At 38.0% G+C, this 16,089-nt stretch overlaps 1 protein-coding gene across 1 annotated transcript in view; it reads right to left on the minus strand.

Moving 5' to 3' along the window:
- Fmn2 (formin 2) overlaps window positions 1-16,089 on the minus strand; it is a 301,328-nt gene that overhangs the window by 74,383 nt on the left and 210,856 nt on the right. The window contains 1 exon segment of the mRNA XM_028865546.2: window positions 2,892-2,943. Within this exon segment, the coding sequence (XP_028721379.1) occupies window positions 2,892-2,943 (52 nt within the window).

Consider the following 16,089-nt stretch of genomic DNA (forward strand, 5'->3'; position numbering starts at 1 on the left):
AGCTAACATCTATGAATGATTTACCAAGTACTAAAACATCCACCAGAGATCATGTTATTTAATCCTCTTCAGCAAAGTAAATACTGGTTAGCTGATGGTTTTAATACTAGCTTAAGGTATAGAGCTATGACATGTGAGAGGCCTGGCTGAAAAGCAGAGGTCCTTAGAAGGGTTATGCTGTCTTTCTTCACAGAGTTACTATTGATCATTGTCCAGGCTACAGAGAATTGCTGGAGAAATGGTATAAGATACATTTTTTTGGGAAATGTCAAATGCTTCAGATAACCCCTTACTTATTTTCATTTTTAAACATTAAAATGGCTGTTGTACTAAACATTTTATCATTAGTGTTTTCAACTCACTGAATTTGTGTTTGTTATGATTTATGTCTTGACTTCAGATTTTGCTTTCTTAGAACTTGCCAATTCTTTTATCAGTTTGCCTAGCACAGTATTTGACAGCAAGTCAAGAGCTACTAAATGTGTGGTATCGGTGCAGAGACTATCAGGAATTTGCCTAATAACAGAATAAGCGCCTTTCCTCAGGAGTAATCAGAGTCCCTTTTGAGTGTGATTGTTAGCTGTTAGACATCATAACCCATCCTTGATGTCTAGTTGGGGTGGAGACACCAGTCTGGCTGTTGTGAAGGCAGCTTTGAGATGCGGTTAACACTCCAATTGATAGACTTTAAGGACAGCAGACTTCCTTACAATATAGTTGGGTCCCAGCCTGTCAGTGGAAGTCCTTATGCTGAGGAGCTCAAGTAGGAAGGAATGCTGTCTCCAGACTGCTTTCAGAGTCAAGATTGCAACATCAGCCCCTCCGGATTTGCTTGGTTAATTTTTGGCTTGCTAGCTTTTATAAGCATAAGCATGTGAACTGGTTTTCTAAGTTACTTTCTCCTCCCCTCTCCCTTAGTCTCATAACCCCCCCAACCCCAATCTCTTTTTCCCTCTCTCCTTCCTGCCTTCACTTTCTCTAGATACATTTTATCTGTCTTTCTCTTTGTTATTAGTCAGTGTTTTTAAGAAAAAAAAAAAAAAGATTTTTCCGTAGAGAATGACTAATAGCAGAGAGGAAGAACTAGTGAGAGATGGAGATTCCTGAGGTATTTTTCAAACCGTGTCCCTGATTAAAAATCCTCATTCTAGAATTGCAGCTCACCTAAGGAAGCTCATGGATTCTTCTGTGGAATTATTTTGTATACTGAAATGGAAGTTTTCTATCACTAAACCTTCCAAGTCAGACTTGTGAGACAAGTTCCTGAGGACTTGTGAGTAAAATGGTGGATTAGAAGCAACCACCATGGTTCAGAGCAAAGAGGAAATGCCAGGATAAGGAAAAAAAAAGACTATATTCAAAAGACAGAAAGAGAGGGAGACCTTTGGAAATTCCAAAAGGGAGACACAGGAGAGCAGGAAAATGCTCAGGGATAGAAGAACAAGAGCAACAGGAGGAGAAGTGAGCAACGTTTCCAGACCCATGCTTTTCAGCAGGGGGAGGGAAAGAGAAGCCCCGCCTAAAGACAGTGGGCTTTCTCTTTACCTCTGCTGGCAACTGAGCTCCAGAGACAAGGCTAGTCAGTAAAGATTCCTCAAATGACACTGGAAGAGATATGCGAACCAGAAAGGCACAAACTGCAACCCAAACATGAAAAACCAAGTAAGCATGACAAAAATATTGTAACGCCTCAGCTAGCGAATTAAAAATCTGAAGTGGATAAAAATGATTTAAAAATGGTGGATGTAAAACTGACCTATGACTTCAAAGAAATCACAAATAAATGGATGGATAAAGCAAATGTAATCAATCCAAGACCTGGAGAGAAAAGTAAAAAATGGAAAGCCAGTAGTATGGGTGAAGAGTTTACAATGCCAAAAAGAATATCATCAAGAAAACTAAGATTAATAATAATAATAATAGAAAGCAATGCTGGAAAGAAAACATTATAAGATTAAAGAATAGATCAACCAATCAGAAGAAAGAACAAAAAGGAAGGAAAACAAGATTGAAGAAATATGACATCAAACATCATGAAAAAAAAGTCAATGTCCACGATCACAACTTTAGGAACTCTGGCATCTGATCAAGATTCAAAATTTACAATGGGATACACGTAAGAGCTGAGATAAACACTAAAGTCATTGAGAATCTATCCAGTGACATTAGAGCAGAAAATGCCCCAAATTTAAGGAAAGATTTGGGAATTCAATCACAAGAAGGTTTTAGAATCCCAAATGGACAGGATGACAGAACTTCTCTATGACACATTACGATCAAGATGCCCGAAGAACAAAAGAAAGGAAAGAAAAGCTGTACCAGAAAAGTGTCAATTCAGAAAGACAAACACATGAGAATGACCTCATCCTGCTCGACACAAATCCTAAAAACCAGGAAATCATGGAATGGTGTATTTCAAGCTTACAAAGTAAAAGTATTACCAGCCAAAATTGCTACACACAGTAAAGTAAAATAAGAGGGATGAAGAGGATAGTAAGGAGCAAATACGAGCAAAGTACAATGATACATATTTATGAAGATGTCACAATAAGACCCATTATATTTATGCTAACAAAAAATAAGTACAAACAAAACAAAATCCAGTTTCATCATTTCTTGTAGAATCTTGTATTTCCTTACTTCTGAATCCCATTGGAAAGAGGCAAAGCTGTTCATTACAACTGGGTACATAACAGACTTATGTGTCAGAATGACTTCAGAAATTCACTGTGGACCTAAAGTACACTCTTGCATTAGATTCCAATTTTATGCTTAAAAGTAACAAAACAAAACAAAACCCACAACCAATAACTGGTTCCTAGGGTTAAAACAAAGAATTTCCATAAGGCAATTTCAAGAATAAATATTATAAAAGGAAAGTGATACCTTACCATTTATGAGTCTCTGTCAAGGCAGTCTCTTGTGACTCTTGGTCAATTTTAGCTGAAAATGCAAGGAAAAAACATGAGATAGGTACAGGGCTCTACCATTTCAGAGAGTATACAATATAAGCAACATGGAGTAGATTTAGTTATTAATTCTAATGTTCTCCAGCTAGATATTATCTTAACCCTATTAATGTCACTGATAGGCTAGAAATATTATTAAACTGGATTAAATTGACACTAATAAATGGACACATAAGATTTTTACATAAGCACCCAAACTTTTTAGATTATAAATAATTTATTTGCCCCGAACATAGTAACCTAAGGAATGGAAACACTACTTTCATAGTTACATTGAATATGCCAGGATCTAAATAGCAACAAGTTTATTGAAAATAATTCTCTCAGGCACAGGCACAAACATCACGATGGAAATGTAAACAAATGAAGGCAATACACATTCCAAACACTTTATAGCCATGCTCTTTGGAATAGATCTCAAGTGACTGATTATGAATCAGCTCTAAAAGGGGCACACCATCTATCTGCTTTAATTTTTTTTTTTTTTGTCAGAGCTGGGGATCCAATCCAGAACCGACTAGACAAACACTCTATCACTGAGCTTCAAACTCAGATTTATTTGCTCTATCTACCCACCCACCCTACCGCTAAAAATAAAGATGCCTGACACGAACTCACAGAACAGATTTAGGATAGGGATGACGATTTCAAACTATTTAAAAATCAGATAGTAACTCCATTAACCAAAACATATGACAGCAACTTTCACCTTCTTTAAGAAGCAAGCATTCCAGGAAGTTAAGGAAATACTCTACAACTCTCCACTCTTCTTCTTTGTGCATATATATTTGGTATAAATGTTTCAGAGACACTAATAAGCAGGGCTCTCATTATTTTGAATCTATTCTAAAGAATGTACAAGACTAGTTATGACTTCACAAATTAACAATTTCATGGTGATTACCCACCAGGGCAATACAGAAAACCATCATTACCACACCTACACAGTCTTCATAATGCCTCTCCTGAAAAAACAGACATGCACAAGATAAATAAAAAAAAAAATGCACTAAACAGTAAGTGAAGAAGTTGTCTATTTATAATCCTTCCCCATTGGGTAATATTTGGGGCCACTTGGAGAAATCAGAAGGCAAAATGGAGCAGAGTAAGTTAATCACTCTACAATCATAAAAAAAACAATTGGTAATGCTGACCAAATAAAACCCATGATCCTTTGGGAATTGTTAAAGTGTCTCTCTCACTACTTAAAACACAATAGCGCAGCTTGGGTTCATTAAAGTTTTACAATTTTCACAACTGTTCTGACTGAAGGTCTGTACATCATCTCTAGTGTCCTGACACAGTGTCAGGCTGACACTCTCTCCAGTGGATGTCCAAATTAAAGAGGGATCATTTGAGTCAGCAACAAGATTTTTTTTTTCCCGGCTTTCCTTTCCCTTTTTTGCACTTCAGATTGTTTACATGAGTTTACAGGTCTGTCATTAGCCACATTCAAGCCTGGGGTGCACATTAGACACTCTACTTTAAAAAGGCTCTAGTATGAACATACAGTCATAAAAACCAGTTTGAGGGTACCTAAAAGAAAACAGGGTTAGCTTCCAAAAACAATTCTAGAATCACATAAAGTGCCTTCATGGAGAAATAACAAAAGTAGCCTGAATGAACGCTTCTTTGACAAAGGACATTTTTTTTTTTTTGCTTGTTTGTTTTCTTGAAAAATACACAGATTAAAAGAATTGATGGAAATAATTTCTGGACTATTCTAGAAGATCCAAGTAAATGATTTATGAAACTAAAAGTGCATGAAACTGATACTCCCAAGAGCTAGCTTCACTTCCCATAAGATTAATGTGAGCCACGTGACTTTTGGCAATCAGATTCACTTGTCAACAAATGCAAATTGTTTAGCACAATGTCTGGAATGACCAGTATATGTGAAGTAAATGTCTTTCTTAAGTTCTAGAATTGAAGACCTGAAAAACCCTGAAGTGAACCAACCACTGTTTTATGATGTTGACATCATACAGAATACAGAAAATATATTCTTGCAGCTTTTCAAAAACGTATCATGGTAAAAAAGAATAAAGTGAGTCTTGCTAGTTCACAGTAATAATTCCTTTTGATGTGTACCAACACAGCTCTTGTTTCAGTGCCTGAGAGAGTTGGCTTAAAAAAAAATAAAACCCAAACCACTTTAATCCAATGTGGCAGGAGATTGATCCATACCAAAGAAATAAAACATAAAAACAGATCTCCTTACCAAACCTAATAACCATGCTACAATAATAAAGTCAAATTAGAATAACAGGCGATGCTTGGGACTTCTCTACTATCCATTACTTTTGCCTGATTTTCAAGCTACAGGGATTTGTATATTGAAACTCTAATCAGCTTTGATAAACAGTCAAATTAGAGATCAAAGAAAGCATATTAAAGGCCAAATTTCAACTCTCAATGCAGAGTCAACAATTCAAGGAGCAGGGCAGATTTCCTTTTGTATTGTAATCTGAAGAAAAAAATACATTCTGAGAGAGAGGCATGGTGGCATAGATCTGTTATCCCAGAATATAGGAGGGAGAGTGGGGGCTGGAGGGTCAAACTTCCTGGCAGTCTGACCTATACAGAGAAACCTTGTCTCAAACCCAAGGGCTGGAGATGGAGCTGAACGGTAGGGCACTTGCTCAGTATCTGTCAGGTCTTTGTTCGATGCCACAAAATGCCTTAAAAGTTGGGGTGCATACATCATCTAGCATGTTGCTTTGCACAAAAACACGATCAATGCTCTACTGTCAGAGTTCCCTTTTGGGGGTCACTTAAAAAAAAAGAGCATTTTAATTGTACAAAATTACAGGTTTCACTGTGACACAGGCATAGATTTTGATGCCAACTCGATGACACAGCATGGGTAAAGATGAACCCCAAAACCTGAAGTCACAGGTCACACTGTAACCAGTGAAAATTTGCCTTCACCAAGAGCGGGGGTGGGTGGGGGGGGCGGCGCAAGCTATTTGTGCCCTGTCACCAAAATCTCAGCTGCATCTGCAGAGACACTCATCATGACTTCGCTAAAGGTGACAAAGAAATTAAGATAACTTTCTACATGTATCACACACATGTTCTATGGATATTTAAATTTCCTGAATTATTTGTTTTTCTGAGATATAGCTCTGGCAGATTGGCGAGATTGCTCAGTGGCTGGAGACGCTTTACTGTACAAGCCTGCTGACTTGAGTTTGATCCCAGGAGACATGCAAGGATGGAAGGAAATAAGAGACTAAGCTAAATGGTTCCTTGACCCTGACACACACATATATGCACGCACATGCACACACACACACACACACACACACACACACACACACATACACTCAGTAAGTAAGTAAGTAAGAAGAAGCAAACAAATTATTTGTAGGCAATTTCTAATGGTGCACATGATTATGTAGAGTTTTGAAAGCTCAGGTTTTTTTACACAGTAATTTCCTATGTATGTATAATCAGTTATCAACAAAAGATTATGATTAAATAATGCTCAAGTAATCACATAAAAGAAGGAAGAGACAATATTTACATTTCAGAATTCATGTTCTTCAGAGGAAATAGCTCACTTCTTTTTTTGACACATAATGATGTGACAGCATTCTGGTCACCTCTAGACATGATTACTGATTAGGGACTATATTTCTATGGTCTAGCACTTGCCTATGATACACAAATCTGTGATCTTGGTAATTAGCACCACAAACAAACAAATCTCAGCATGGTTCTAAGTCAAGTTTGTATAGGGAAATCAAGGGAACACTAAAAATGGACAAGCTGTTGCAAGGCTGGGTTGGGTGGATTTGCAATGAGCTTTAAGATGTCAACAAATTGCTGGGTTTCCTATGCCACAGCCTTCCCAGCAGTGTTCTTGGCCATGTTGGACAGAAGTGAGGAACTCTTAATGGACACAATCATGATGAGAATTCCCCCTCCCTCTGAGTCACATCTCCAAGAGAAGCTACTTGCACATTTGCTGCCAGAAAGCTGCACACACCCTGTCCAGTGTCCTTACCCTTCAGTCTCCAGACTCCTTTAATACCAGTGTTTGGGTCTTGAGTATCATTTAGTTCAGACAAACATGGTTTGAATTCTAGTTTAACCACTAGACTGTGATAGATTTTAATAACTGTGACCCTCACTTTTACGCCAAAATCTTTCTTCATGAGACTGGAGTGACATTTTCTTTTTCATTGAGTTGGTTCACATTTCAGTAAGATACTGTATTGATCACCTAGGGCTTGGGGTAATACCCTTTGTGTCCTTCCTCTTATGTTCATATCATTATTAATTAAAAAAGAATGGGGTGTATTATCTTCAGATTGTCAAAAATACACAAGATTTAAATTTTAATTTTTCTATATAAAATAATATGAAGAATTAAATGGACACTTAGCTAAAATAAGACTACTTCTCTAGCAATGTGGAAAAATGGTGTCCCAAGACCTTTACAAAATCTTGGAATGACCCTAAAATATTTTCAGGAACATTTCTTCTACTACCCACTTACCTTGCATGTATAGTCGGGATTTTCTTCTTCTTTTCTTGTCCCTTTCTCCAAGGCTCAGGGGATCCCCCTGTGTGGCTTCCTTAGAAGCTGGGACTAACTACCAGCTCTCTTTGTACCCAACTCTATTGTTATTTCATCAGACCTAAGAGAATTCTCAATTCCTGTAATGTAAGCTGGGCTTAATAGCTTTCTAGATTTGTTTTTATTATTTTTGAAAAGGCATAACATAAATAAAGTTGCTCCAAGAAACAGTGCTTTTGGTAAATTTAGGGGGAACATGCCAAAATCTCCAAATATAAAATGATTTCTTTAAATTTTGCTGGGTATGGTGGCAGACACTTTTAATCCCAGCACTGCGGACGCAGAGGAAGATGGATCTCTGGGAGGTCAAGGCTAGCCTGGTCTACATAGTGAGTTCCCGGGCCGTCAGAACTCCATAGTGAGAAATTGTGTATATATATATATATGGATAAATAAATAAATTTCAATGTTCCTCCAAACAAGATATGTTATTCTGAGTATACTATGGGCAACCATTCACGTTCTGATGCAAGAAAAACATAAGCAAGAAAATGTCTGGAGAAGATTCACATCTAAAACAGGCTTGGTAGTGGCGTGACAAGATAATTCAACACTGACCTGGTAGCAAGAAACATGTTGACTGAGTGTAGGAAAAATGGCAAAGAAGAACATGGTTTGGATAGATAATCTCCAGAGAATATCAGCAACTATTATTTTAATAGACCTAAAATGATACGGGGAAATCATGCTAGGAGAGTTGGTCAGTCAACTGCTGATCCGCAGACGGGAGCTGAGCCTTAGATATTATTAAACTTAACATTGTGGCTGTTACGCTTTAGCCGCTAAATTTAAATGGTAGAGATCTGCCACTTGGGGCAGAGAAGGCCCATGGTTGGGACCACAACAAACAAACAAAAGAAAAACAATAGCACTAAATTTCTTAGGAGGCAGCTTTCATCCTTTACTTACTTTTATTTGTGCTCATTTATTTTAGTTTTAGGGTGTAAGTATCTTTTTAGGTTGAGTCTACCAAAGGGGTCACAGGCTTGGATGGATCGGAGCCACTGAGCACAAGAATAGTTAAAGCCAGAGCTCCTGATGACGTCTGCTCAGGCACCACTGATGCTTCTTACCCTGAACCCCTGGCCCCACAAATTATTCCTGGTGGTTGCTGCCCTACTACGTCTTCTGACCCAGTGATTTGTGTCTCCAGGCTCTGTCTGGCTCCAGACTCTTTGGCAATGTGAGATATTTCTGCTGACCTTGTTCCAAACGACTGTGAGTAAGCAGAGGCACTGAACGGACGCCCTTTCTGCTCTCCAGCTTTCGTGAGGGAATACCACATATTCCCAGGTAATTGGAGACAGAGTTGCCTCTGAGTAATATCAGATGGAAGGCAGCTCAGGGCCCTTTCATCTACTTGTCTAGGCTTTAAATCTTTGTGCTATTTTTCCTTTTATTTAAAGTGTTAACTAGTTTTTGTTTATAATTAGCTATGAATGTGCATTTGGGTCGCTTTTAAGTGCAGCCAGTATGGCTTATTCCTTTAGACAGATGTACTGCCTTTCCTCTGAGTCATCTGAAGTTGTCATTTAACCGCAAATATATTGCTTTTAGTTTTGTGACTTTTAAGACACTCCTCCTTTTGACAACGTACTAAAAGTCAAGCAAATTTGGGAAGGTTAGGCATGTCAGACAGGAAGATTCTGTGAGTATCTTTCCTTTGCCTGCAGAAGAAGGAGCCAAGTCTCACCTCACTGAACTCACTGCTTTGATGCTGCTAAACTGTTTGGGACAATAAGACAGTTGCTGTAGAATAGCTTGGGAGGAGGGAAGCCTGTATCTGGTAAGTACTGCATTAAACTTGGCCTTTACAGCAATTCATAGCTACCTGTTAGTACTGAGGGCATTTCAACTTTGCATGTAAAAATATGTACAATTTTGTTCATGTATGTACATATATATACCTCTAAAAACATTATATATTATTGTTTGTTGTTAAAACACAAGAAACATAATTAAAAACCACATATGCTTCAAAAATTTGATATTTGTGACCTTAGCAAAACCCACCCTGATATATACTCATCTGAATGCTCCTTTGTGAAATTGCTTTCCAAATTTAACTAAAAAACCCAAAGTGGAAAAGTCTTGGGAAAATATTCAATGCACACACATGCTGCACTCTGTCAATGGATATGTTACTCCATCTATAGGCTTTGGACGTCTCTGGTCAGCTTCCACTAATGGGGTACAAAAATGAAGACACACCCAGGGCTTCTCTTTTATCTTCCTTTGCTGAGAAATAACTATCCTACTGAAGCAGTCAGGAATATGCACTGATACCAAGCTGACTTTAAATTGGTACCCTTCAGGTAGAACCCAAGTCATTACAAGTCATGTGCTAAAACTGCAAACATATGTATCTTAAGGCTGAGCTTTCAATATTAAAAGCAATATCCACTAAGTCTGACTGATGAATCTGAAAAATCAAAATATAAAACAGCTGGAAATAAAAATCTGAAAACCATAAAAGCTCTTTCAATGTGTTTTCTTTTCTTCCTAATATTACTTGCCAAAACAATGTTTGAAGATGAGGGCATTTCAATTCTAGAAATCAAAGCCACATAAATGAACATTTCAATATTTCAACAAATATTTGAGCATCTATTGTATTTTGGGGATCATTTGTTGGGGCTCATGTGGCATATTTGTATAGTCTTTTGCATCAAGAAAATGATCAATGGAGAGAGAAATTATGGTCACATAATGTACAACAATAGCTATATTTGATTATTACAGCCCATGTGCATATTACTAGGCTAATTTTATATGTAATAACATACAATGATAAACCCCAATGAGAAAGGAACTTCACTACAGCTTACAGTCTTGGGATTAAAGGTGAAAAATGTCACCCAAGGTATTAGAAATAAATATTACATGAAAGAGACAGGTTTCAAATTCGAGCCAATGGGCTCCAACGTTGTAACACTGTCCAATTTCTCATTAACACAGCCCAATGAGACTCTCATTTGCCTACTGAGATACACACCAATGAGCAGGAAACGAAGGCAACTGAATTTGGACTGTAATGATGAAGAGGTCCTAGGCATAAGAAGATGCAGAGACTGGAGAGTGTACGCAGAAAACGGTAAGAAAGAGAAGGCTCTGAAGCAAACACTCACGGTGTTAAGAAGGAAAGCCTAATGAGAGAAGGTGGGAAGTGTGATAGGAATAGTTGGCAAAAAAAGGCCTTGTTTGGGTGTATGGATAGCACAAAACAGGTGGGAAGTGTGATAGCACAAACAGGGTGAAAGACAAATCTGTGTCTCAAGTAGGAAGATGCACTTTTGAAGAAGTTGTGCACTTCCAGACTTCACTGGGGACAGCTCTGTCTGGCTCTAATCAACTGGGAAAGAGGATAAAATGCATGAGATAGCAATTTTCATCCACTAGAGCGTAGGAGCACAGGGCTAGGAACTCCTCAGTCCCCCATCTCTCTACATTGCTTTCTAAAGGTCAGTTTCCAGACTATGAACCCTTGAAGGAGCAGCTCACAGAAGCTAATTATCTTGGGGGAGATGAGAAAACACAGATGGTACTCTAGGAAGGTGGAAGTAGCAGAAATTCAAGGCGTAGAGGTCCAGAGAGGAAATAAACCTTTCATAAAAAGTGGAGAAAGAAATCACTCTCTGAGTTTTGCTAAGTATTAAGTGGCACATGTCTGCAGGGGAATACCACAAATCCAAGCACAGACCCTCTAAGGAAGACTCACCCCAAAGATCCTTCAAGGTCACAGTGGGAGTCTGAAGACCGAAGAGAACAGGAGAGAACAGGTATAGAGTAGTCATGAGAGTCTCCAGCAGGTAAAATATCAAGGTAGTACACTCACTGTGATGTTTACTCTTGATTTGCCTAAGCAAGTTTTGATAAGAGGCCTGAAAAGGCATCAGGCTGAATCATGCATCATATTTAAATGATATACCCAAACAAAGCCAAATATTCTTTGAATTTGCATGAGGTAAACAAATGGATTGTATTTTATAGTCTATAGCAAAAACACAGCCCTGCAAATACCACCTCCAACCTCTACCCTATTTTGAATATTCTGTCTGAATATTCTGTTAAGTCATCAGATTTGCGGTCATATGTCACAGCAGCAACAAAAAACTAATAAAGATTTCTGAAACTGAAAGGATAAAAAAATCAATTATTAAATTGTGTATAGAAACACACACACACACACACAGAAAGAGAGAGAGAGAGAGAGAGAGAGAGAGAGAGAGAGAGAGAGAGAGAGAGAGAGAGAAATATGTAGCTATGACTTTAAGTATTTCTTAAAGGCTTGGTTCCCAAACTGTCATGCTCCTTATAGACGGTAGTATTTTTAGGAGGTGGGCCTGCCTACTGGAGGGAGATGGGGGTCACTGGGCTTTGTCTAGGAAGGAGTTATCAGATATTGGGACAAAAATCTTTCCTCCTCTCTCTCCTCCTCCTCTTTTCCTTTTGCCCATCAAATACAGGAGGCACACCAGCTTCTTCTGCCAAACAATCCCAAAGAACAGGGCCAACGTGACCTTGAAAAGAAACCGCAGAAGCCATTAATCAAAATAGAGCATCCCTCAGTTTAAATGGGTCACTTCAGGCCTTCTGTCACATTGATAGAAAGCTGCCTAGCACAACTGCTCCAAAATAGAATCGAAATAAAATTTTACAAGCATTCAGAGGCTAGAACAATTTTGCACCTGGAAATGTCCACACAGGGAAGTGTTAAAGGAAATGAAACCTTAGTTCTGTATAAACAAATGAAAAGAATGGGAAAGTGCTATTTATGAGTATGAAGTATGCTTTCTCTAAAGAACCGACTAAAAATTAGGAATAAGGTATTATTTTGTTGTAACACATCTAGAACTAAAACACATGACAATTGCAAGAATTACAGGAGAAATAGAAGACTGCCAATGTAAGGTTTTTGTACCAATGAAGATGGGAATGCCTGTATTTGGAGATAGTGATGAATTAAGTGGGAGAGAACATGAGAGCCATCTCGAAAATACAAAATAAATATGTGTAGTGTATTAGCTGACAGTGGAAATATGGAATATTAAAAAATACCCAATCTATAAAAAAGAAGAATAAAACATCATACAGGATAAATGTAGACAGATGTAAAGATAATAAATTAAACCCCATCATATTTTCAATTAAACTAATGGTCTAAACACTGCAACTGAAAGGCAGGGAGGGATTGTTAGACTGAAAACTTTCAGGTCCATGATATCTGGTGGAAACCCACTTAAAAATACAGACAAGTACTTAGATTGGATTGAAAGTCAAAGAATAAAAATGGCATTGTGTAAACACTAATCACAAGAAAGCTGACAGGGCTGAATTAAAATTAGATGACTTCGACTTTAGAAGGAGAAATTTTGCTAGGGAAAAAAAGTCAAGAACTACACTGAAGAGGGAATTCAACAGGAAGACAAACCAATTCTAATTATGAATGTATCCAGAATCAGGGCCTCAAAATACACAAAGCAAAAACTGTTATATCCAAAAGAAAAAGAAAATGAGACAAAACTGAAGGGAACGATGGGTGTGAGTGACAGCAAGTAGTGACTCCAACACTCTTCTGTCAGTAACTGACAGACTGAAGACACAATGTGAAAGGTGTAACAGGAAGAACATGAAAGGTCAGAACAAGGCTGCCAGTGAATGGACACTCTTCACACAGCCTTGGAAAGTTAGTTTTTTGTTTGTTTGTTTGTTTGTTTGTTTTTTGGTGGGGAATGAATTGAATTGCTAGGACTAGAGGGTTAAGGGCATTTCATCAGTTGAGAAGCTTTCACCATGATGGAGAAGAGTCAGGTGGGAAAAGAAGGGAAACAATGTGAGATAATTAGGGTGGGAGAGAGAGCGCAGCAGTTAAAAGCACTTCCTGTTCTTACAGAAAACCTGAGTTCAGTTTCCAGCATCCATAAGGTGGCTCACAATTGCCTATAACTCCAGTTTTAGGGGATCCACTGCCCTTTTCTAACCTTCATCCATTCAGGAGCCTGCATGTATGTAGTGCACATACATAGACATAAAATAAAACAAATAAATCTAAAAAAACACAAAGGTTTAAAGTATTTAGCTTTCTGCTATAAGAGTAAGGCAATTTGTTCAGAAATTCATGGCAGACACAGCCTTGAGTAAACTTAATCATAAAAACATTCAATTATTTATGTATTAATTATATCACATGGAGGACACATGAGCAACATTCCAAACATATAATTTAGATGTATTACAATGAACATCCACACACTTCAGTAATGACTGTGTGACACCCTAATCTTTTGCAGAAGACTGTAGATTAGAGGAAGATTGCTCATAATTGTGCAATAGCATAATGACAGTATCTGGTAACAAGGAAAAGGACCCATGTTATGTGGCTGGTGTCTTAAAGGCAAGAGATTATTTGGGGCTGGGAGAATTGAGGCCTTAGGACTAGAGTGGAGTGGATTCAGGGGTTAGTAACAAATAGGGAAACGAGCAGGGTGAGGAAGTATATGAAAAGTTGGCATCATTAATAAAGCTACATTGATCCAGTAGTTCAACATTTAAACATGCACTACATACAAATAAATATACATGCTGAGAAATATACATAGTTATATAGTAGGACAAAAGGCTGATAAATACAGTAATTAGCAAACAAGTTTAGGAAAACACTTTGACAATAAAATAAAGTCATCTGGAAGGACACACTGATACAAATTATTATAAATATATTCCAATATTAAAGACACAACAAGGTAGATCTTATTTTTGATGATATTATGGACTTGCTAGATACAAGTTATCCATGGTTTCACACACAAACCACAATAAAATAAAAGCTAATGCATGAATGAATCTGATAGAAAATATGGAAAATTCTCTGAGGCCATTAAAACAAAGAAGAGCAGGAATCCAAGGAGGTGTAGAGCAGCATTTCCCAGGGCTATCACTGACAGAACTTTTCCTTGCATGGACCAACAGGAAAAAGTTCTGAACAGGCCGAGAATCCTCAAATGTATCCAGAGGTGGCTCCAAGGCAGAAACTGCAAAGGACCATCCCATGGATTAGACCATGAGGAAATATGTTTACCCCACAGAAGCTCAGAATGGAAGAAGAATCCTCTCATGTAGCATAGAGTTGAACCCTCACAGTGCACTGGGCTCTAGCATACAAAGTGCTGTATTAACATGCAAGGAAAGAACATATTTTAAAATAATTCTTGTTTGGTAGAGCCTCCTGAAGATTATCCAAACCAAATATAAAGAAAAATAGGAAAAATGAATAAGGCCCTAGAGCAAACTCAGACTAAAAACAAAGCGACAAAAACTGAAACTGAACCCAAGTTGTCAATGGAGCAGGGAACAGATGAGTCGGGGCATCCAGACCACTAAAAGGAATGACTGCCCTTGGATTCAATGCTTCATGATTAGCACATCTATGTCTCAAAAGGCAAATGTGATATAATAAAGAAATTTTCACACAGATCAGATCATTTTACACTCCTGAGTTCACTGCAAAGTGGCTTTTAAAGGACAGGCATGTGACAGGAGAAAAGTAACCTCAGAAGGTAGGTGAAAGGTGAAGAAGTGGTCAGCGAGGAAAATATGACTGTTAAACGAAACCCCAAACTGAATTCTTGAAACAATGATAATTCTCTATTTTGGGAAGCATAGAATAAGGCTAAAACCCTGCAAAAGAGTGACATGTAAATAGGTCAGATTAACAGTAAGAGTCTGCAGATTCGTGTTGCTTAACGGGAAGCAAAAATAGCAACATCAGACTTTGTTAGAGAATTGTGTTAACAGAAAGAAAAATATTGTATGATGTCACGAACATGTGGAATCTAAAAAAAGCAAAGCCAGCCTCCCCCAAGCCCTCAAATACACTGAGACAGGGGACCAGAAAGGGCAAACAGTGCAGGGAGATGGGTGTCAAATGGTCCAAAGCCGGAGTTACAAAGGATAATTCAGCCCAGATAATTAACAAATGCTCTAAGGAGGATAAGCAATATCACGTGGTACATTGGAAACCTGCTAGGAGAGATTGAATTTTAGATTTGTGTGACATACGTGCACTTGTTTTGTTGTCTTTTCGAGACAGGTTTTCTCTGTGTAGCTTTGCGCCTTTCCTGGATCTCACTCTGTAGATCAGGCCGGCTTCAAACTCACAAAGATCTGCCTGCCTCTGCCTCCCAAGTGCTGGGATTAAAGGCTGTGCTACCACCGCCCGGTGTTTTTTTTTTTTTTTTTTAAGAACATCATTTTATAAAACAGATTAAGATTTAAAAAATGAAGCTAAGAACCAAGTGTTGGAAAATATTTGAAACAATAAGTACAATGTATGTATAACTGTGAATAGAGGATGGTAATAGTTTTGCATCTCATGATATACCTGAGTTTTTCACTGGATGCATGTTTATTTAAAAATGGCAATGCTCATTTACTGTGAAAAAAAGGACAGGACAAGCTTCCCCTCTTGGAAAATCACTTACGTGGACACACCATTCACACAACTCTAAGGAACATGGGTAGGGCAGAAGAACT

This window comes from Peromyscus leucopus, chromosome 15 (assembly GCF_004664715.2).
Source record: "Peromyscus leucopus breed LL Stock chromosome 15, UCI_PerLeu_2.1, whole genome shotgun sequence".
In the NCBI taxonomy this organism is placed as follows: domain Eukaryota; kingdom Metazoa; phylum Chordata; class Mammalia; order Rodentia; family Cricetidae; genus Peromyscus; species Peromyscus leucopus.